Genomic DNA, 22,653 nt, shown 5'->3' on the forward strand with positions numbered 1-22,653 from the left:
AAGGCTCTCAGTCTGTACCTGTCAGGCCATCCGACGACAACTGCCCAGGCCTCATGACAAGGCCTGGGAGTCCCCAGAACAGGCCCAGACACCCACATGGTGGCTGCAGGCAGGTCTGAGAGAGGGTGAGACAAAGAATGGAAGAGGAGAAGGAGAAGCAAGAGGAGGTGGTGGCCCCAGGGGGCCCCTACCTTTCCCCAGGGCAGAAGGAGGCGCTGCCCGGCCGGTGGCAGGTGGCAACGGGCGGGTAACGGGAGGGCGCTCCATCAGGTACCGGCGCCCGCCGCACCTCCAGGGGCCGTAGGCCCCCATTGCGGGCCCGTTGCACGTGCTCAAACAAGAGGGCCAGCTCTCTGCAGGAGAGGGCGCCATCAGCAGCAGGCAGGGCCCTGGCACCGCCTGCTCACCTGGTAGGCACAGAGCTCTGGTGCTCGGATCCTGCCAGGCTCTGCCTCTAGAGGTGCTCAGCAGACACCCGAAGCCAGAACCAGCAGGGTGGGGGGGGGGTGGGGGAGACTAACCTTCCTCCCTCTCTTTCTGCACTCAGTTCCTGGGAAATCCTCAGGGCTGCCGAGTACAGTTGTGCAGGTTGGGCACAAGCTAAGGGCATCCTCAGAAGGCGGCAAGTGGGAGCTTGAATCTAACCTACTCTCTGCTCATCAAGTGGAGTGCCTAGACACAGAGCTGTCCCTCCCTAGAGACCAGCAGTCACCCTGAAATCCTCCCCCTCCAGATCTGATGGGGTTTTAAGGGGAAACTGAGGCGCAGGAGAAAGATTTGATAAGGTAGCTAGGCCAGCTTCCCACTCTTCTAGCATCCACTCCTGCCACTGGGTTCTTAGAGACTAGACTTGGGGCTCAGCTTCTTACTCTCCAGGCCACTTCCTGTTTCCGTAACCGAAGGAGGCTATCTCCCCTCTGCCTTCCCAATATATGCACAAGGAAGCTGAGCTCCAAGGAGCTGAAGGCCCATGGGCCTAGAATCTCTAAACCAAGCTCTGTCCCTCTTACCAGAGGACCCAATATGACCCCCAATCTTCCCTCCCCCTCACATGCACCAGCCTCTGCCCCAGTCCCCAACGCCTGGCCTTGAGTCCTTAGAGCTACCCCCACCCCACCCGAAAGGGAGGCTCCTTCCAAACCAACCACCACGCCTATCTCTGAGGTGGGAACTTGCCTCTGCCAAGTGGAGATGGGGGGAATCCCCCCCTCCCAGGCCCTTCTTTCCCCCTCCTCCCCAGGAAGCTCCTGGAACTGGGAGGGAGCAGGGAGGGGGAGCCAGGTGGAGGGGAGAGCGGGATCGCACAACTGCTCTTGGAGATCTAACAAGGGAAAAGGCCCCCACGGAAGCCCTGAGCACAGCCGCCCGGCCCAGCCTAGCCCAGCCTCCGGCTTGATTCCCTGCCTGCCCATGGGACCGAGCCATGCTCTGCGGTCTTCATCCCTGCCCAAGGGCCTTGGTGATGGTTATTAGTTAACTTCCGCATGCAGCCACCCCCAGGAGTACCCTCACCCAGACCTAGGCCAGAGGGATGAACCCGCTTCTGGGCCCTAGGGCCCAGAAAAGTAGGGGCCTATTCACACGCCAGGGTGCTGGGCTGGGCCCCTGCCCCCAACTCTGGCGTGCACATTCTTGCCCGTACCGTGTGTTCTCTGTTCTCTCCCAAGCCACGGTATGTCAGGCCGGCAGGAGCTAACATGGCCCTCAGCTCAGAAAGAGGGGAGATGAGCTGGCAGCCACCCTACAGGGTGGCACCGTGGGCTAGCATGCAGACTGCCAGCGCTCCAGAGCCCGGAGCGCAGCTGGGGGGGGAGCAGGCAGGGCTCCACCCCGCACCCTGTGTACAGCATCCACCACCTTCCCGGGGCAGGGCGGACAGGGGGAGAAGACGCTCTGGGCTGTGCGTTACACGGGATTTGCAGAGCTGTCCCCCCTCTCCCACCCTCCAGGGCCAAGTCCCAGCCACTTGTCCTCCAGGGGACTGCCCCCCACCCATGTCCCCCTACAGCAGGGCCTACCTGAAGGATGGGAGGATACTGTCATAGTAGTACCAGGTGGCCGTCAGGTAGGCCCGGTTCGTGTCGGTGGAGTACAAACGCCACGCAGCCTGTCGTATGAGGGAAGCGGGGGACAAGGCATCAGCGAAGGCTCTCTGCTCTCAGAGGAACCAGTCCTTGGGTCAGCGGAAGGAGACCCGGAGCCAGAGGCCAGCTCCAATCCCATCACCACAGGCAGGGCCAGACAGAAACAGAGGCCCCGAGAGAAAGGACTTCCCCAAGGTAGTAAGTGGGTCAGCGTCAGAGCCAGGGGTCTAAGGTAAGAGCTGGGCTCTGTCATCGGGCAGGCGTGGCTTCCGGTCCCAGCTTTGTCGTTTACTAGCGGAGGCACATGCAATAAAGCTGCAGAGCCCCTCTGGCCTCATCTGTGAACTGGGTACAGTACTACTTCCCTACCAGCCTGATGTGACAGTGCAAAGGGCAAATGTCTGTTAAGTGCCAAGCACGGTGCCTGGCCCACAGAAAGCACCATATACCGGGCTCGCCTGTTCAACACTCCTGTCATCTGCTGTTGCCATAGCTAGGAAGTAGCTACTCATCGCGTGTTTGAGCAGTGTCCTTCTCTGCCCCTAGACTCTAAGCTGTGTCTTGGTCACCACTGTGCCCTTTGGTGCGTGGGAGGAGCTCTGCAAAGGTATGGGGAATAAATACTTCACTGAGTGAATTCTTCCTGCTATGAATAAACCCACCTCATCTTTCCCAGCTGCCTGTCACTGCCGACAGGGTTGAAGAGGGCAAGGAAGAGCATCAGCCGCCAACCCCTCAGCATCCGGGGAAATCCGGCATCTTGCAGGATTTCCTCTGCAGCAGGAGGGATGAGGGGTGGACCAGAGGAAGGACTGTCTCTCCCCCTCCAGGTAAGAAGACGAACCAAGGAGGGACTCTGAGTGTGGTGATTAGGAAGGGCAGGGAGGCACGGACAAAGCCTAACTGAGCCCTGGAGGCCCCCCTTCTTTGGGTTCCTCTTGTCCTTAAGGGATGACCCACTGCTGACCTCACTGGCCAGGCACCCTCCTAGGACAGGAATATTTTTACTTCCTGCTTGCCTAGTCCCCTGGCTTGAGCTGGGGAGCAGCTGCCAGAGCTGTCTCATTAATTATGGGCACCACAATACCAGCTGTCTCTTGGCATGGACAGTGCCAGCCGCCTGGCCCTACAATGCCCCCTTGGAAGGCCAGCTCCCAGGGGATGACGGCCATTGTGCCCCAAGGGACGCTGAGAAGGAAAGGCCGGGCTAGTGGCTGGAGATAGCAGGGATGGGGAGGGGATTCCAGCCTGGGGAGGAGAGATAAGGAGGGGGTGCTGAGTCAGACGTGGATCAGGGAATGAGAGGGTGGCATGCTGGGAGCAGGCCTAGGTGGGATATGCCAGTGTTCCCTGAACTACTTCCCCTAGGGGCTGCTCTCATACACACCCTGACTAGAGAGAAGCCAGGGCTGAGTCACAGAGGCCCCCCAAATTGGAGCCCTTGTCTCCCTCCCACCCCATGCCCTATCAAAAGGTCTCAATGCCGTGGGGGAAACTGAGACCACACATGCCTGGTTTTCTGGTTTTCTGCCCATCCTTCTGGTCGTTCCTCTGTCTCCTTGACTGGCTCAGCTCTGCGTGCCCAGTCACTGAATGCTGAGGTTCCTAAAAGCTCAGTCCTGGACCATCTTCCCTCCTCCATCTTTGCTCTCCACACTGGGCGAGCTCATCTGTGCCCTGGGCTTCATGGCTGTCCAGGTGCAATGGCTCCCACACAGTCCCCTCCTCTTAGCTACAGACCCGTATGTGCAGCTGCCTCCTCACCAACACCGCTCGGGGGCTGAGGCCAAGCACACTCTCCATGCTCCCGCTGAACTCACATTCCTCATGCCCCAAATCTGGTCTCCCTCCAGTGGGGAGGGCCATCAATCATCCAGTTGGGCAAGCCAGAAACCTGGGAAGTCACCCGCCATGCACCTCCCTCACCCTCTCCCTCACTCCTGATGCCACGGATTTCACCTCCTAAAAATACAGAATCTGCCCACTTCTTCCCATCTCAACTGTTGCCGATGCCAGCCCAGCACCCCACCTTGCCCAGACGGTTTCCAGAGCCTCATAACATCTCCCACACGCACTGGGAGCACTCTCCAATTCATTCAGCTCTTTTTAAAACACAAATCTGATCATGTCATCCATTCCACCTACTTCATACCTGTCAGTGGTTCCTCATTGCTCTTAGGAAAATGTTAAAGTCCTCTGTGCAGCTCTCAGGCCTGGGCCTGGCCCACTTACCCAACCCCTTCCACTATATACTCTTTGAGCTTTCTGTTCCAGTCTCACTAGCTGCCTGCCAGTTCACCAAACACAACATGCTCCCTTCCACCACAGGGCCTTTGCACATACTATTCCCTTACTTTGAATGCTCCCCCACCCACCTTCACCTCTTCGCCTAGTTGACTCCTACCAGTCTTCCAGCTCTCAACTGAAGCATCGGTTTCCCAGGGTCATCATCCCAGAGTTCCCTCGAAAGGTCAGATCAGACCAGGACCCCATTAAATGCTCTTCAGGGAACTATTCTTTCTTTCAAGGTGTTTGTCTCAGTTTATAGTTACCACCCTCATTTGTGTGAGTGTTTGGGGAATGCACTGGTGTTGGGAACAGTGCAGGCTTACTGATGACTGCACAGCCTTTGGCTGGCAGGACAAGAGGCCCCAGGCCCCACTCCACTGCCGGCCATACAGAGCTGGGGCTGGAGCAGGACAGTGGGAGCAGTTCTGATGACGCCTGAACTGGGCATGTGGCACAAGGGAAGCTTCTGACAGTCCCACTTAGCATCCCAGCTCTAGCCCTGACTTGACATGTGACCCCAGAGAAGTCACATCTGCTCTCGGAGCTTCAAAGTGGAGTCACAATTGTGAAACTGGGACACCTGGGTCAGCAGAGAGGAGATGACACACCAGTTCATTCCAGGGGCTTCCCAGGCGTCTCGTACCTGGATGAGGTTGGCTGCAGGCATCCTCCTCTTCTCAAAGTGCTTCTGACGGTGCTGCTCCTGCACCTTCAGGGCAAAGCCAGAGCCCAGGATGCCCTAGGGGAAGAGGCGTGGTTGGGAGAAGGGGGCAAAGGGCGACAACACAAGGAGAAGGTCTCCATCCCAGCCCCTCTGAGCTCTCCCCACCCCATCCATGCAGCAGGCTCTGCCCCCAGGTCCCTCTCCCCCAGGCTGGGAGATCCTAAGTGCAGGGGGACTCACAGCAGGCAAGGCAAAGAAGGAGATGCCTAGTAAGGCGAAGCCGGCAGCCAGGACCCTGCCCAGCCATGTGTGCGGTGTCTTGTCACCATAGCCAATGGTCGTCAGTGTGATCTGGGGACACGAAGAGTTTACAGACTCCTCAGGGCTGGTCTCGGGAGCCACCCACAAGAGCTTGTTGGGGCACAGGCAGGGGGGAGCCTGATCATGAGGAGGTGCCTTATGGTCATCCACAGTGGCTGGTTAGGGGCATAGATGAACTGTTCCCTTCTCTGCTTGTGGTCCATCTAGTTCCCTTCCCTGCCCTGTGCTGGTCAGGGTTAAGGTTGCAGGGGCTTGGTGTAGGGAACTAAAGGGACCACAAGCAGATCTACTGGGGCAGGTTGGAGGCTAACACAGGGGCTGGTCACAGGGGGCCCTGGCCCTAGCTGAGAGGCTCCCTCAACCCTGAGTCAGAGTGACAGTGGTCACACAGGGGAGGGTCTCAGGAAGAAGGGCAGCCCTTGTACAGACCCACACGCACCGTCCCCCACCAGAGCGAGTCGGCATAGGAGGAGAAGTCGGAGTTGGCATCCTTCTCAGCCAGATAGACCAGGAAGGAGGCGAAGATGAGCACCAGGAACCCGATGTACCAGGCGGTGATCAGCTCCTGCGAGGGCAGCAAAGTTGTGAACGTTAGGAGGGCTGAGGGGGAGGGGCCTGGGAAAGCGAGTCACGCTGTGGCCACCTGGCAGAGGTGGGCAGGTGGGAGGTTCCCACAATGACCTGAGACAGGTGTTCTGGAATGGGGGACAAAGGTTCCCCACCTCTCTGACAGCGGCTCTGCCTGCTTTCCTTTCCCAGCTCCTCCCTTCTAGGAGACCCTCCTCAGCCTTCCCAGCTTCCCGAAGGGGGCAAAGCCCTCCCCAAAACTCAGGGTACACCCCCTTGACCTTCCAGATCCCACATTCAGACCTCAGTCCCCAGACCCAGCAGCCCCCCAGCGCTCTAACCACCACCCCCACACCCCGCCCTAGCTCCCCACTCTGTTCTGCGCCTAGACCACGAACCCAGAATCTTCCAAGTGGGTACCTCAAGCCCTGACCCCGGACCCAGCCCAGGCGCGGCCTCAGAGATGAACCCTGTGACAGGGGCCCCTGCCAGGTCCCCAGCCTCCCCTGCCCTGCCCCTCCCCCATTGCACACCTTGCTGTGTGCGTAGACCACGGAGCCCAGCAGCTTCCAGGTGCCGCCGCGGCGGTCCATGCGGACCATGCGCAGGATCTGCAGGAAGCGCATGCTCCGCAGCGCGGACGTGGCGAAGATGTTGCCCTGCGTGCCCGCAGCGATGACAGCCACCGAGGCCACGAACACGATGAAGTCTGCAGGGGCGGGAGAGGCGAGGTCACAGCCCTGCCGGGGAGCCAAGCCACCCCGGGGTCAGGCTCCCAAGTGGGGGTGGGGGGCTCTGGGGCCGGGGTGCGGGGGTGTTGGCGGTGATCGGGAGGGTCCGTGAAATCTGCCAGCAGCCAGGGTCTGGGTCAGGATGTCAACCCTAGGGTTTGGGGTCAGAGGTCAGGCATGTGGGGGTGGGGGAGCAGGTCTTGTCACCGATGACACAGAAGGGTTTTCTGGCAAAGCGGAAGCGGCCCTGCCATCCTCGGTAGCGGCAGCAGCATCCCGCGGACCAGACGCGGATGATGTACTCCAGGCCAAACACCACGATCATCACGAATTCCTGTGGGACCAGGGACCTGAGTTCCGGTCCCCTCCCCCTGGGAGCAAGGGCCCAGGTCCCACAGTACTGGCCCAGCCCAGAGCCCTTGGGTGAGGGGGACCAGGATTCCCTCAGACCACCCCTCCTGGACGTTCCTACACCTGGCTGGACCTGAGGAGAATTCCAGAATGCACGTGGCCCCTTCCTCAGGCTTTCAGCCCAAGTCTGTCTTGCACTTCCTGTGCACCAGCTGTGTGGGGTTTTCTGCTCTTCGCCCCCCCTCCCCCTCCCAGCTATCCCAGACTCTGTAGCTCAGTAACCCTGACTGGGTGACATAAGGGGTGACTCTGTGTCAGCTGTCCACTTCCAAGGTGCTTCTGTTTAGAGGGGGGCGGAAATCACACCAAGGGTTGAGTTAGCAGTTTGGGTCCTGAGAAGGAGTGGGGTTTATTCACCTCTGCTTGGGGCCCACCAGCAGCCCTGGCTTAGCGGCAGTAGGTCCCTCAACATTGGCTGGAAAGCAGGACATGAAGTCCAGAAAGGGGCAGCCACCAGCTCAGGGAAGACAGCACAGCGCCACAGGCAAACCACTCTCTGAGCCACGGTATGAGAAGCCTCTCTCTTCCCCCCACCCTGAGCCCCAAGGGGCTGCCTTACACAGCCTCGCTCCAACCTGGCCTCTGGCACTCACCAAGATGAGGAGACATTCGTTGGCAAGTTCCTGGTGCTCCTGAATAGTGGACAGCACGGACAGCACCAGGCAGCTGAAGACCAGCAAAAATCTGCAACAACAGAAGGGAGAGGGTTAGACTGCTGCACGGACAGGACAGCCAAGGGTGGGGGAAGGGGCTGTGGAGTCGTGGGAGGTGAAGCATGATTTGGGAAGAATTAGCTGGAAAGCAGAATCAGAATCAGAGCTCCCTGGAGTTGTGGTTCTGTGCCAGACGCCAGCGGGAGAGGCCCCCATGCTCTGGGCTACGGAGCTCACAGACACCGACCACCGTCTCAGTTGCCCTCGCTGCTGGCTGCCACTCAGAGAAGGGGCCACTCCGCGGTGGGTGGCCGGTCTGCCTGGACTGGTTGTGGAAAGAGACCGGCTCAGGGTCCCATGGTCAGGAGGCACCCGTGGGCTCAGCCACTCACAAGGGGTGCCCCCAGGCCCTGGCTCAGTTTGAAGACCTTCTGAAGAAAAGTAGCCCAGAGGTCAGCTGAGGGGCCAGGGAAGGTCAGCGGGCAAGGGAGGGGTCTCTGCTTCCCATGAACACCAAGGTGGCTGGAACATCGCTTCATTTGCAGAAAGGGGACAACTGCTTCTGCCTTCGTGGGCTCTTAAGGAATTAAAGAAGGAGACAACTCTGAAAGGAAAGGGGACTAGGGAGGACAGGGAAGAGGGGAAGGATGCAGAGGGGGACGGGGTATGATGAGGGGAATCAGGCCTCATGGCCTGCGACTCCCCTGAGGACAGAGGGAAGTCCAGAAGGAGACATTTAGAAATGGGGAGAACTTCATAACCCAGCTCATCCAACACTTCCTTCAAGCCCAGCTGCACACATAAGGAAACTGAGGCCCGGACAGGGAAAGGGACTCACCCAAGGTCTCTCAGTATGTCCAGGACAGAGGTGAGATTAGAGCATGGGTTTCCCACATCCCGGGGGCTGGGAAGAGGGGGAAAGGGCATGAGGAGAGAGGCTGGCAGCCTCGGACAGAGTATGAATGCGCAAGGCAGGCCAGGCTGAGGGGCACCGGCTGCAGATGCAGAGAAAGAAACCGAGTCATACTCGCGGAAGTGCTCCTCTGTGAGAGACAGAAGTGCCCGACCGCACGTGCCCTTTGGAAGAGACTCCAGAGGGAATGAGTTGCTCTAGAAACACATCCCTTGCAAACTGACCCACAGCCTTCCCCAGATGTTCCCAGAGTCGCCCCACCTGGGACTGCTGACACGGCATTCTGCCCGAAACACCCGCTTCGGAGCCTGTGGAGACTCTGCTCACCCTCTGCTGTGGGGACCCTGTGGGCAGGCCCTCCGCACCCCTGTTCCCTCTGCAGAACGCCCCTTCCCAGGGCTTGCCTGCATGTATGTGGCCCAAGTCACTGTCCACCTGGCTTTCTTTGTGCTCCTGTTTCACGGTGGCAGGGGCACAGGCTCAGGGTCAGAGAGGCTTGGGTTCAAATCCTGGTCCAGCCTGTACAGTCACCTACCTCCTCTGAGCCCGCCTGCACATCTGTCCAGTGGAAGCTGATGGGAGGACAGACATGGGAAGGACTTCCACCCCTCCTTGCACAGGGGTTCCCAGCCTGCTCGGAGGGCAGGCTTAGCGCTGCAAACCAGCACATGCCCCTGGGAAGAGGAGGTAGGTAGCCGGTGCCCGTAAAGGGTTTTGAATGAATGAGCGAGGAGGAGGCTCCTTGGCCAGTTCCAGGCAAGAGCTGAGTCAGCAAAGACAGAAGGCACAGGGAGAGCAGGGGGAGAGCTCCAGCTCCTCACGTTCAATAATTAACCACAGAGAAATGCAGCAGCCACATCCCCCAGGGAGGGGGACTGCCACTGACCTCAGGGATGGAGGGCCCCCCCCCCTGAGGTCATCTTCATCCAGCCCCCTCCCCTGGGAGGGGCTGCCGCCAAATCTTGATGGACCCTCACCCCAGCCCTGAACAGAAATTCTTCCGTCCCACTGCTCAGCTGACCTCATGTCCTCAGGTTAGTGGGCCACACTAAGGGCTTCATGCTGGGGCTTCCAGAAATTTATTTTTCTCAACACTGTTCTTTCCATGTCAATAGTTACACATCTATAAAATGGACACATCACAATGGGTTAAATAAAAAAGGCAGATTTTCAAATCTGAAGGATAATGTGATCCTAATTTTTAAAATACAGATTTTTTTTTTTTTTAGATTTTATTTATTTATTTGAGAGAGAGAGAGAGTGAGCACAGAGGCAGAGAGAGAAGCAGACTCAGACTCCCTCCTGAGCAGTGAGCCCGATGTGGGACTTGATCCCAGGACCCCGGGATCATGATTTCAACCAAAGGCAGACACTTAACTAACTGAGCCACCCAGGAGCCCCTTAAATATAGATTTTTTTAATATTCATACCAAGGTCAGCAGGACTTGTCTCTGGTGGCAAAATTAAGAGCGATTTGGTTTTGGTTTTGTTTTTTTGTTTTTTGTTTTTTTGCTTATCTGCACTTCCTCATATTTTTTTTAGGATAAACTGGGGTAGGGGCGCCTGAGTGGCTCAGTCGGTTAAGTTCCTAACTCTTGGTCCCGGCTCAGGTCATGCGCTCAGGGTCCTGGGATGGAGCCCAGTGGGAGCTCCGAGCTGGGCGTGGAGTCCGCTTAAGATTCTCTCCCTCTCCCTCTGCCCTTCCCCTCTCACACGCACTCTTTCTCGAATACAGAAATAAAATCTTTAAAAGTAAATAAACAGGGGTGATAACAAACTAACAGGAATTTTAAAATGCATTTCCTTAAACATACAGAGGCAGAGCCACCTTTAATCCTGTCCCCGCCTCTATACCACAATAGCCTTTGCCATTTCGCAGGTGTCTGAGTTGTGGCAGCCTCTCCCGGGGGAGTCCAACTCACACGTCCAACTGTCCACTCAGCGTCTCTTTCTCAGCTGTCTGGTGGCCTCTCAAACCGAACGTGTTCAAAACCAAACTCAACTTGCCCTCGAATCTCGTTCCCATCTCCCCATCTCCACGAAGGACACCACCTGCCAGCCAGGGGCTCAGGCCAAATATCTAAGAGCGCCTTGGAGTCTTCCTTTTGCTCACTTTCTGCTCTTGTCCTTTAGCAGTTCCTGTTAAATTTATTTTAACAGGCTCTACCTTTGGGATAAATCCCTGGACGGACCACAGCTCACCACCCTAAGCCGCCACCATCTCACCTCCCCGCCTGACCTCCCACCTCCACTCTGGCCCAACCGCGACCCACTCTCTTCATAGCAGCCGGGGTGATCTTCCTACAATGCAAAGCTGGAAATCATCACTCTCCTCGAAACTCTCCCCTGACTTCCTATTCTATTTGGAGAGCAAAACTTATACTCCGCGTGTGCAGGAAGGCCCTGTGAGCTCTGGTCCCCACCCTCGCCTCGCAGACCTGTGACCCTCCCCTCCATCACTGCGCTCCAACCATCCTGAGCTCCATGGCCTTCCTGGGACACCAAACTCATGTCCACCTCCAGGCTTTGCCTGGCTTTGTTGCTTCCTCTGTCTGTTTACTGCTCCCTTACTCAACCAGGTCTCTGTTCAAACATCACTTCCTTGGAGAGGCTTTCCCCAACCACCCCCTCTCCAAAACAGTGGCCCCATCCCCACTCTCTCTTTCCTTGCTCTGCTTTACTTCTTTTCCATTAGATTATGTAAATGAATAGCAGAAATTTCACATGAAACAAACATTAAAACACCATGTCACCCAAGCCCCCAGTTTGCGTCCACTGAGAAGGCTCCCAAAGCTCTAAGCTCATCCCTTCCTGACCTATTGGACCCCCCCGGCATCCCTCTGAGAAGGGAAGCGAAGGCAGGTCTCTGGCCTTGACCAGCTCCATGTGGTAGACGCTATTTCGAAATTCCCTGAGCTTCACCTCCCCTGCGTTCCTACACTGGATGGGAGTTTCTCCACCCCGGAGGCTTACTCGATGCAGTGGAACAGATACACTGAATGTGATAGAGAACATCTCGTGTCCCAGGCACCTGAATCATTATCCCCATCTTCCAGATGAAGAAAGGGGGCCCAGGGAGAGACAGACTTGCTCCAAATCACACAGTGAATCAGTGGGATCTCTCTGTCAGAATCAGCATATGGCGTTATTCATGCAACAAACAAGGACGAAGGGTTGTCTCCAGCCCTCTCTGGGGACCCAATGTCTCTGTCTCTGCCAGTACAGGTAGGACACAGGAGCTGGCTGGCCTGGGCTCTCTGTCATTGTCCCAACAGAGAGGTCAGACTGACATGCGCTTTCTGGAGCATCTCTGCCCATCACGTCTAGCTGCAGTTTGGGGCCTGGGCTGCCCCTTGCCCAACCCAGGAGGCAGAGCTGGGATACCCAGGTGCTGCCTGCCTGACTCTCCATGGCTGGGCTTAGCTCAAGACTCCTTACGACCCTTCTGCACCTCCAACCCCACGCCGTGACCACCCCCAGGAAGGCCGCAAGGGGATGAGGGACTGAACAGGTAGACAATTTGCTTAGATCCATGGTTCTCAAACTACAGCTGGTGTGAGAATCCCCCGGAGGACTTGTCAAGATACTGACTTCTGGGCCTTGTTCCTAGAATGTAAGTATGAGGAGGGACCTGAGAATCCAGATGTCTACAGAGTTCCCTGGTGATACTGACGCTGCTCCTCCGGGAACCACACTTTGAGAATCACTGGCTCAGCTAGACAGTACTTGGGGCTGATTCAGGGATTAGCCAGCTCCTGGCTTTTTAAAAAACTGCCATCATTGTCTTCCAGGCCTCACCCCACCCCCATACCTTCCTGAAATCACTCCAGAGACAACCCCGGCGCAGGGGGAGTGAGGATGGCGCTGCTGGGGACTGTGGGTCTCACACCAACATCAGCTTCCCCCCAATTCACCATGTGACCCCCAAACTGCTCCTGCTGGCTGCGGGCTTCCTATTGGCCAGACACTGTGCCGAGCCCTCTCCATGCTCTTTTTTTTTTTTAATTACTTCTCACAACCACCCTGTGAGAGCAGTACCATAATCACCCAAGGGCTTATCACTGAGAAAACACAGGCTCAGAAAGCCAGGCTGTGATGACGGCACCACCCTGGGAATATACTAAAAAACACTGAGTGGTAAGGGGGGACTTTATGGTATGTGGATTAGAGCTCAATAAAGCTGTTATTTAAATGGGGGGGGGGAGAAGAGTATACTAGATTGTCCAAAGTCATAAGGCGGGGACCTAAACCCAAGTCCACCTGGACCCCTGAAGCCATACTACCCTCTGGGCCTCAGTTTACAACAGGAGGTGGGGGACATTAGCACACGAGGTGAGGGACCTCAGACTTATGGCCAGAGCAAAGGGGTGGAAGGGAGAGGGTCTGCCAGGAGCTCGGTTCCAGATTCTCTGGGGATGACCCCAGAGAGAGAGAGATGCTTGGAGGCTGAAGAGGTGAGGCTGTGAGTCAGGGGTCGCACAGCAGAAAAGGGGTTACCTCCCGACCTCTCAGCTACGTTCCCTTAAGAAACGCTATTTGCCATCTATACTCAGCCATTGAAGAGTGTCACGAGAGGAACGACATGGTGTGGTAAGTGTTTCAGAATTACCACTCGGGTAGTGTGGAGCAGGGATTGGAGGGGGTGAGATTGATCAGGGGGAAGCAGATAGAAAGTTCCACAGTAACTCAGATGAGAGACGAGGGTGACAGCACCAAAGAGAAGTGGATGGATGGAGGTTTCAGGAAGTAGGATTTGGTGATGTTCTGGAAATGGGGACCGGAAGGAGAATGACCTTCCTAGTTCTGCTGTGGGCACCAGGCGGAGGAAGGTGCGGTGAGTGAGCAGAGACAGGAGACACTGCTGGGGGACAAGTGGGGTGAGGAGCTCCATTCAGGCCTCGGGCCTCAGCACACACACTCGAGGGCGTGAAGAGAGAGACCGGAGCCGGAAATGCAGACTTGGGGCACATGGGTTGTAGAGACCTCGGTAGTGGCTGAGACGGTTCAGAGAGCATGAGGCACGTTTCAAGGAGGACCCATGGGACCCCAAAGGCGTGGAGGGAGGAGACACGCTCCACCTAGATGAGGAAAGAGCTGCCAGCAAGGCAGGAGGGAAACCAGGACAAAGAGGTGGCAGAGATGCCAAGCAAGAGGGTTTCAAGCAGGGCGAGAATGACAGTGTCAAGTGCTGCCAAGAGGTCAAACAAGATAAGGCCTGAAAAATGTCCACTGGATTTGGTGACAAATTGGTCACTGGGCACCTTGGCAAGGGCAGCTGGCGGCGGGGGAGGCGGGGAACAGGAGGGGTGCGACACAGACCCATGGGGGTTGGAGAGGAGGAGGGGCATGAGAAAGAGGGAACAGTGGGCATGCAGAGAGCTAAAGTCTGCAGGAGGAGAGGCAGACAGTGGCTGGAGAAGGATGCGGAGCACAGTGACTGGGCTTTGGTTTTTTATTTTAAAAGGCGAGAACCAGAGTGGAAGAAGCCAGGAGAGAGGGAGAAGTGGAAGGTGGGGGAGAGAGAGGGAGTGAGTGAGCAATGGAATGAGGTCCCCAGGGCAGCGGGGAGGCGGGGATCCAGAGCAGGGCGGTGCCAGTGCTGAGCCGGAAGGACCCTGCCAGCTTGGGACAGGTGGCCAGGAAGAGGGGCTAGGTGGCAAGAGGTTGGAGGACTGGGAAGCCAGAGCACCTCCTGGGGGCTGTGACATCCTCTGTAGCTGAAATCAGGCAGAAGAAGTCAGGCCTCCTTCTCAGAGGACAGGAGGAGGCAGGGAGCAGAGGTGGGGGAGGTTTGAACAGCCAGTGTGGAGGGAATGGACCAGGCCCTGGGGAGGGGTCCTTGGGGGAACAGAGGATCTTTATTCCCTACCGTAAGGATGGGAGGAAAGATCCAGAACATCACAGGTGCTCTGCCCGTGCATTTTTGATTTGGTTTGGTTTGGGACATTTTTGGTTTTGTTTTTATTTTTTTTATTTTTATTTTGTTAAGATTATATTCATTTATTCGACAGAGAGAGAGACAACAAGAGAGGGAACACAAGCAGGGGGAGTGGGAGAGGGAGAAGCAGGCTTCCTCCTGAGCAAGGGAGCCTGACGGTGGGCCTTGAGCCCAGGACCCTGGGACCATGACCAGAGCTGAAGGCAGTCGCTTGAGGACTGAGCCACCCAGGTGCTCCCCCTTTTTTTTGGTTTTGTTTTTAAGGCTTGTTTGTCCTGAGGGAGGAAAGCAGCCATGTAAGATGAGGGGATAATTCCACTCCCAACCAGGCCAAAGTAAATGCAGAACCAGGCCATGCTTCTGCCTTCCTGGGCCGGGGGTGGGGGTGGGGGGGCTCCTTCCTTCTCACCAGCATCCCTCCTCCCAGACAGCCCTGCCAGTGTCTGTCACCTGTTTGGTCACCAACTGGCTCCCTCATTTCTACAACTGGCCCTGGGAGTAGGTGACCCCACCCAGACCAGGACCCCAAAGGCAAGTTTCTGTCTCACCCCCTGGGGACAGCAAGGGCCAGTCTGTCCCCATTCAGCCAAGGTTCCTGCAGGACAGAGCCCATAACCCCACCACCTTCCAGCAGAAAAGGCATTTCTTAAGCCCCAAACCAGAACTGATACTGAAAAAGAGACCTAGCTAGACCTGAGGGGCTCCCCCAGCTGGGGGGTGCTGTGTGGCCAGGAGGGCCCCAGGCTGCTCTGGGGAAAGCAGGCTCTTACTTTCTCTTGCAGGGGGATAGAGGAGAGGGGCAGTCGGCCAGGCCTCAGAGTGAGGCTCTTTCCAAGAATCCTCAGGGGCTGGGACAAGAAGTTTCCCCTGATCCAGCGATTCTAAATATGGCAAAGGGAGCAAAAGCACGTGACCCAGGGCCCCACACCAGGGCTGCTGCTGCGGCCGCTGCTCCTCTGGGCCAGAGGCCTGTGCTGGGGGCTCAGGGTGAGGGATGAGGTCTCAGAGGAGCCTCAGTTTCCCCATCCACAACATGAAGTTGGGGCACACTCAGGGAAGGCTAAAGTCCCTCCAGTCTTACTGCTCCCCAGAGTAGGGTGGAGGGGAGAGGGCTGAGACCTCAGCTCAGTTCCAGATTCTTTGAGGATGTCCCTGGAGGGACAGCAGTGGCCAGCACACAGTAGAAAATATGAAAAAAATGCCCCCGCTTGGAGAACCAATTAAAAAAAGGCGTTCCCTTTAGCCTGAAAAATTATAAGTTGACCCCTGTGGACGGACCCACCAGAAGCAGGCATCCCTTGTTCTGGGCTGACTAAGCCCTAAGCACCAGCTGGATTTCAGTGCCACCAGTGTCTCCTCGGCCAGGCCCCTTGGCAGCGCACAGGGTGTGCAAGGGCGTGGGCAGCCCCAGGGACAGCTCTGACAGCCACCGCAGCCCGGAAGGGCCAGCTCTACGTGGTACGGCATGGCTCCGTGCCGCTCTCCTGGCCACCACTGACTCATCAGGAGCTGGACACTGACCCAAGAAAGGTTCCCCTCTAGGTCAGGCCCAGCCAGTCAGGTTGTCTTTCTCAGGCACGGAAGGAAGGACCACAGAGGAAAGTTGGCAAGGGTGCAAAGAGAAATGGACATGAGGCCGCTGTCCCAGAATCTCATCTCCCCTCCTCTGTTCCGTGAAGCCCAGACGTGCTTCCCGCCGCAGGAACATGAAACTCCTCTCTCCTGGCAGGAGGGGGTCCTATGCCTCCGCGGGCCCATTGGTCTTGAGCTAGTGTGAATGGTCTCGGTCTTGCTAGGACGTGGAAGGCAGTGTCTTCTGGACCAGGTGTTTCATGAGTCATAGGCTTGTCCTCTCCTACCTGGACCAGCTCCAGACCCTCCTACTCCTTCTCGCTGCTTCCCCCCTGCCACGCCAGCCAGACTACCTGTGCACCAGGGAAGTGGGCTGAGCAACATGTCAAGGGTGGGAACCAGGAGGGAGCAGGGGCCATCCGTCTGTGTGCGGCTGGCCAGGCAGCGCTGACTCCTCAAATAAACAGGGAGCGTGGGCTCCCCAAGCAGGAGGCCGGCGCAATGAAAGCGAAGTAAGGAGTGGAACACGGGCAGCCTGGATTCTGAATGCTTAACCAAGAAAGCCAATGGGAACCTTCCTCCGGTTCCACCTGAGCTGCTCCATGTGGATTCGGGTGACTCAGTTCTACATTCTGGGCTTGGCATAAGATCCCATTTGAACGAAGAGCCTTGCTGCTTTTTTAAAAAGTGTGAAATCCACCGACTTGCAGGCTCAGGCCCAAGCTCCTAAGCACGGTTGCAAGGAAGGCCCTTTCCGCACCAACACCTCACTCCCCACCGCGCAGAGCCCAACCCGGCGCTGGATACTCCGCTGTCACAGCTCTAGTCCCCCACAAAGCCAGCCGCTTTGCCCATGTCATGTCTGCCCCTCTTCCAGCGTGGCTGGGTCGGGGGAGAGCCCACCCCAGGCTCCCTTCATTCCCCATCCTCCTCTCCAGGCCCCCCTCCATCATCATGGCATTTCCTTCAACTGGGGAAAAGCTGTTGGAGGACCGGTCTCCTCCCACAGACCAAGAGCTGGGTGAGGTCTTGTCCTTTTCACCTTGAATGCCCTGTGCCCAGCTGAGAATGGGTGCTGGGCTAAAGCTCCCTGAGAGGGACCACAGGCTTCCCCGCCCCCACCCCAGCACTCCCTACCCCACCCCCCCACCCCTGCTGCAGCTGCCCACGGCTTAGGCTGGGCCTCTCCACCCTCCCTGCAGCAGGTGGGGTGCAAGTGAATCAGGACAAGCCCCAGGCCAGTGCCACAACATTCACTCACACACTGGCTGGTTAGCGGGGTAGGCACCCTCTCGGGGGAGATGGGGAATACACAAGGAGAGGTTCAAAATGTGAATTTGCGCCCCACATTGGGCACAAAGTTTACTTGGGGTGTCTGGCTGGCTCAGTCGGTGGAGGGTGTGACTCTTGACCTTGGGTTCGTGAGTTTGAGCCCCATGTGGGGTGTAGAGCTTACTTAAATTTAAAAAAAAAAGTGAGATGATGATGGGAAAAAAATTAAGCGAGGGAAGGGAGAGAAGGAACACGGGTATGGGAGTTCAGGACTATTTTATAGAGGGGGGCTGGGGAGAGCAGCATTGAGAAGGTGACTTTTCCGCAGAGATCTCAAGGAAATGAGCGAGTGAGCCATGTGGGTATCTGAGAAAATAGGGTTCTGAGCAGAGAGAAACACAAGTGCAAAAACCTGAGCCAGAGGGTGCCTGGTACGTTCCAGAGCATCACGAAAGGAGTGTCCCCAGGAAGGGGGAGAGTGGTGGGCGGCGAGGGCAGAGAGGCAGCTGAGGTGGGAAGCAGATCGTCTCCTGGCTCCTGTGAGGATTTTGGCTTTTGCTCCAAGTGAGATGGGGAGTTCTGAGCAAGGAGTAATGCGATCTGACTTGCATTTGCAACAGCAAGGACTGTTGAGTAGAGAACAGTCAGTGGTGTGGAGCCCGGATGGGGAGGGGGTCGATGGCATTTGCCGTCATACATGGCTGTATGATCCAAGAAAAAAATGCTGGTGACTTGTGCTAGGGGGACAGACATGGCAGGTGAGCAGAAACTAACTCTATTTTCACGTAGAAAGATCCCATAGAGTGAATCAATCCTCTCATTTTTACAGGGGAAACTGAGTCCCAGAGCGGGGCATGAACCACCTGTGATCATACCCTAGGTCAGAGGCGGAGCTGGGTCTAGCACTGAGAGTTCCTGATTCCTAAAGTAATATTCTTTCGATTTCTCCTCTTCTTATGGGAGGACTCAGGCACCTGCCCCTCAGCCCCACCTCAGAAACTCCCTCCTCTACGCACTGGGCTGGGGCCTTGCCCTTGTCCATCCTGCTGTGTGTGACAGGGTGGCACTGGGTTCAAGGATTTCCCAGGCCTCCAGCTACTTGAGCCTGGCAGGGGTCAGGGTCACCCCTAAGGAGCCTTCTGTCCTCTGAATCAGCAGAACCTTCCCAAAGGGGGGAGGGGAGGGAGGGAGGGAAGAATCCAAACCAGGGGAAAGAGCTTAGTCCCCAAGACTTGCTTGGTTGTCAGCACTCCGGGAGCAGAGAGGGCACCAGCAGCTGACAGGGTGGAACAGGAGCTTCAAGGAAGGCCGGGCCCCCTGGGGAGCACAGGCTCCAAGGTTGAGCCCAGCCTAGGAGTGCTGCAGACTCAGCCACTGAGAATCCCACCCAGTGGGAGCTTTAGGGGGCATAGTGGGGTGAGGTGTTTCAGTGCCTTTGCTACCAGTAAGCAAAGCAGTATGCAAATTCATGGGCCACACCTGGGGCAGCTGATCACAGCTGCCTGAGAGCCTCGCTCCCCATGGGAACCCCAAATCCAGGTCCAGCCAGACTGAATCCTGCAAGACTGACTCCAGTGGGCCCTGACAGTTGGAAAAGATTTGCTGGGTGACCTTGGGCCAGGAGCACAACTTCTCTGAGCCTATTCCACAGACAATGTGAAAGGGTGGTTAGGAGGGTCTTACTTAGGCTGGAAACCAGTGATAGGATGCAGACCTTTTTTCAGTTCTGCCTGTAATGGGACAGGCTGCCCAGCCCCTAGTTCCGGCTGATTTAGAGTGCTCTAAGAGCCAGGAGCCTGCTTGGGGGTTCTCCGCCCTTCGGAATCTGCAGAAGGTGAGGCACAGGGGCCTGGGCAGAGCTAGGAACTGAGGTCAATGGGCTCTCCATCCGACTCTGCCACCACTCAGCTGCGGAGGTGGGAAGCTGTCACTGAATCCAGCTTTACTCTTGAGGAAGGGAGTGAGGGAGGGTCTCTGAGGACCCTATTTTCTGCTCATCCATCTAGGACTGGTGATTCCACCTTCTCCAGTGGGAAGTGAGGTTCTAGTCGCTCCTGAAACTCAGTCCTGAGGAGCTTCTAGAGTCTGAGGAGAGGCTCTTTTACATTTCATTTGCATGTTGCTCATTTGCATGGAAAGTCAATCTCCAAAACTCCACTATAATTGAATAATAATAGCAAGGAGGAATGGGGTAGACCAAAGCAAAACTTCCAATAGCTCATTAACCACAGAAAGGGTGCTGGAGGTCCGGGAAGGGGACATATTGCACTCCTGACGCCCTCTCCTCTTCTAGCCGAGGAAGACGGAACACTGCAAGTATCAGAGCCAAAGGAACAGACCATGAATTCAGCTCTGACCCTGACCTCTGCCAGACTCAAGAATTCGGCCTTGTCTTGTGGGACTTTGAGCAAGTGAGCTGTTCCACTCTGGAACTCAGTTTCTTCGTCTGTCTAATGGGGCCAGGGATCCCTGCTGCAGCAATCTGGAGGCAGGGGTCTGGCCCAGATGAACCCCGCGCTGAGGGGTTGCAGAAAGCCTTGGGTTCACTTAGGGACACAGAGGAGGTTGCCTCCAGGCGGGACTCCTCGGGAAAGGGCGGGGCTCCTGGGAGGAGGGCTCTTGGGAGGAGGGCTCCAGGGAGGACTCCTCCCTCCGTACGGCTCTCTACCCGCTTTCCCGACAGGGGCCCCTTCCTCTGCTGCCGACGCACAGCCGTTCGGCGCTCCGGGGTCCGCAGGGCGGGCCCCGCCCCCTGGGCGCGGGGTGGGGCTTACTGGAAGGGGCGGGGCAGACTGGGGGCGGACCCCGAGGTGGTCGGGGCTCTTGGTCGTCCCCGGGAGGGGCGGAGCTTCGCCGACACCCGGCACCCGGCGCAGGAGGGGCGGGGGCGGTGCCGCGGCTCAGGTTACCTCCCTGCGGCCTCCCCCGCCCCGCCGGCTTCTTTTTCCGTTTCCAAATTAACAATTGAAAACGCGGCGGCCTGAAAGGCGAGCAGCGGGCCAAGCGGAAAGTGTGAAGGTGCCGCCGCGTCCCCGAGGACGGGGGGCGGAGAGGGGGGCGCAACACCCCGACTGCTCGGGGCTCGCCCACCCACCGAAGCGGGGTGTGGGCACTGAGCGCCCCGGGACACAGAGGTACCAATGCCCCTAAGTCGGGTCCTGGCCCGATCCAGCCCCTCCTACTGTCCTGGTCCAGTGTCTCAGGACCCAGTGCCCAGGCTCCGGGTGGTGCTAGCCCCCGAGGGCGCTGGCAGGGGGGGCGGGCACCAGGGCTGGGTTACTGCTCTTGAGGCTGAGTGCCCAGGAGGGCAGGTGCCAGGCAGCACAGCACCGTCCTTAAGGGCTCCCAGAGTCAGCTAGGTCTGGCTGTGGCCTCAAGCAAGTCATTTCACCTTACAGAGACTCAGTTTCCTCATCTAGAAAATGGGGAGGGACGATGCAGAGCTGAAATAAAATGAAATGAGAAGATGCGTACGGTCGGCCCACAGTAGATAATGGTGATGATACTGAGTCCTTGACATCCTTTCACCTCCCTGTCCACCAGTGGGGAATACTGGAATTGACTGGTCTCTTCCCTCATTTCCTCAGGGCCTCCCCCAAAGCCCCCCTTAACAGATAAAGAAATTGAGGCCAGGAGGGTCCTCATAAGGGGCTTCAAGTCATTTGTGAGTGAAAAGGACCAGGACCTGAGCTCAGACCTGACCCTCAGGCCTGGATTGGTCTTACAGAGATGAATGGTCCTTGGGGTCAGGGCCCTGGGCATTGGACACCCCCTCTTCAATGTCCAGAGACCCGAGTGCTGATCCTAAGGCAGCTGGAACAAATGAGTGGGTAATAGAGAAAAATCCCCTCTCCTAGGCATGCAGGAGCACGGACCAGTGGGCCAGAGGGTGGATACCAGGGAAACTACAGTTTCTGGTCCCCCCAGTCCCCGGGTAATGTCAGCGCCATGAATGCTGTGACTTTATCTATCCTATTCACCACTATCTCTCCCATGCCTAGAACGGGGCTTGGTGCATTGTAGGTCATCAATAAATATTTGTTGAGTGAATAAGTGAATGAATGAATGAGCTGGTCCCCTCTTACACAGCTGTGGCCTCCCACTTGCCACCAGTGTGAGGTGGTCTTCCTTAGGGAGGTGGGTTTGGGGTGAGGTGCCCTTCTCCCCAATGTGGAGACACCGGGCCATAGCATGGGGGGAGGAGACAGAAAGCAGGAGGAGAAGACAGAGGAAGAGTTTTCCAGAAAGCAGAGTGGAGATCAGCTGTGTCTTCCTAGCTTCCCCCTTCCCACTCCTGTCTGTCCAGGGACTAACTAACCCCTTTCCCCCTCCCTCCAGCCACTTCTTCACTGACTGCCATGATTCAAGCTCCATCCCCACCCCACTAACCTCTGGCTGTGGGAGAGTTCCCTCCCCATTTACAATCCTACAATGGCTCCTTACTGTGTACCATCTAAAATCCAAGCTCTTCAACCCAGAGCTTGAGGTCATAAACACATAAGCATCAGCCACTCTCTACCCCTCCATACCCTGTACATTTCTACCCTGGTGATTTCTGTGCTCTCTCCCCTCCTCGGGATGGACACTCTCCCTCCCCAAAAATCCCTGCTCTGCTTTGGGAAGCCATGCTCCCCCAGCCCCTTGGGATTCCTGGACCTTCTGGGTACCCCTGGACTCCCTTGTGCTGAGACTGTTCCTACCTCTGTCCCTGCCCGCCCCCCCCCACCTCATTTGGATCCATGTACCAAAGGCAAGGCCAGATGTGACTCCCCCACATCCCCCAGGATGGCCGATTAAAGGCTCAGACAGTATCTGGGAGGGAGCAAGAAGACCCAGGTCACTGGGGCCTTGAGCATCAGCGAGCCAGGACTTTCTCACTGTCCTGTGAAGCCAAGGGCTCTGGGTAAGGGCATCTTGGGGTGGCTGCAGAGGTGGGTAGGTGCAGTAGGATCAATGCAAGCCAACCCCAAACACTGGCAGGGCTGGGGAAAAGGTCCAAATGGGGACCTACAGACTGTTAGTCTAAATTTTGAAAAGCGCAACTCAAGCTAACAATCTGTTGGATAAAATACGTTCCACCCTTCCTGACACATGCACCTTCATAACAATCTAGAAGGCCAGGTTTGGATTTAAGATCTTGGACTCTCTGGAGTTCCATGCAGGAATCTGGCAGGGAGGGGTTGCAACCTCCGGTCCCCAGCGCACAGTGTGCCCTCTTCTCTTCCCACACTGGGGTCA

The 22,653-nt window shown here is 56.9% G+C and overlaps 1 protein-coding gene across 4 annotated transcripts in view; it reads right to left on the bottom strand.

Moving 5' to 3' along the window:
- The window catches only part of KCNQ4 (potassium voltage-gated channel subfamily Q member 4), a gene marked incomplete at both ends in the record, with an annotated part of 50,621 nt that overhangs the window by 13,578 nt on the left and 14,390 nt on the right, over positions 1 to 22,653 (bottom strand). For 2 of the 4 annotated variants that reach the window (XM_080802783.1, XM_080802782.1), the window contains 7 exons: positions 2,019 to 2,107; positions 5,017 to 5,112; positions 5,278 to 5,388; positions 5,798 to 5,923; positions 6,459 to 6,634; positions 6,864 to 6,990; positions 7,661 to 7,751. In XM_080802783.1, coding sequence (XP_080658909.1) covers positions 2,019 to 2,107; positions 5,017 to 5,112; positions 5,278 to 5,388; positions 5,798 to 5,923; positions 6,459 to 6,634; positions 6,864 to 6,990; positions 7,661 to 7,751 — 816 coding nt within the window. Of the gene's footprint in view, positions 1 to 191; positions 354 to 2,018; positions 2,108 to 5,016; positions 5,113 to 5,277; positions 5,389 to 5,797; positions 5,924 to 6,458; positions 6,635 to 6,863; positions 6,991 to 7,660; positions 7,752 to 22,653 lie in introns of all 4 variants that reach the window. The other 2 variants (XM_080802781.1, XM_080802784.1) reach the window with 2 other exon arrangements.

This window comes from Martes martes (genome assembly GCF_963455335.1).
Source record: "Martes martes genome assembly, chromosome: 4".
Lineage (NCBI taxonomy): Eukaryota > Metazoa > Chordata > Mammalia > Carnivora > Mustelidae > Martes > Martes martes.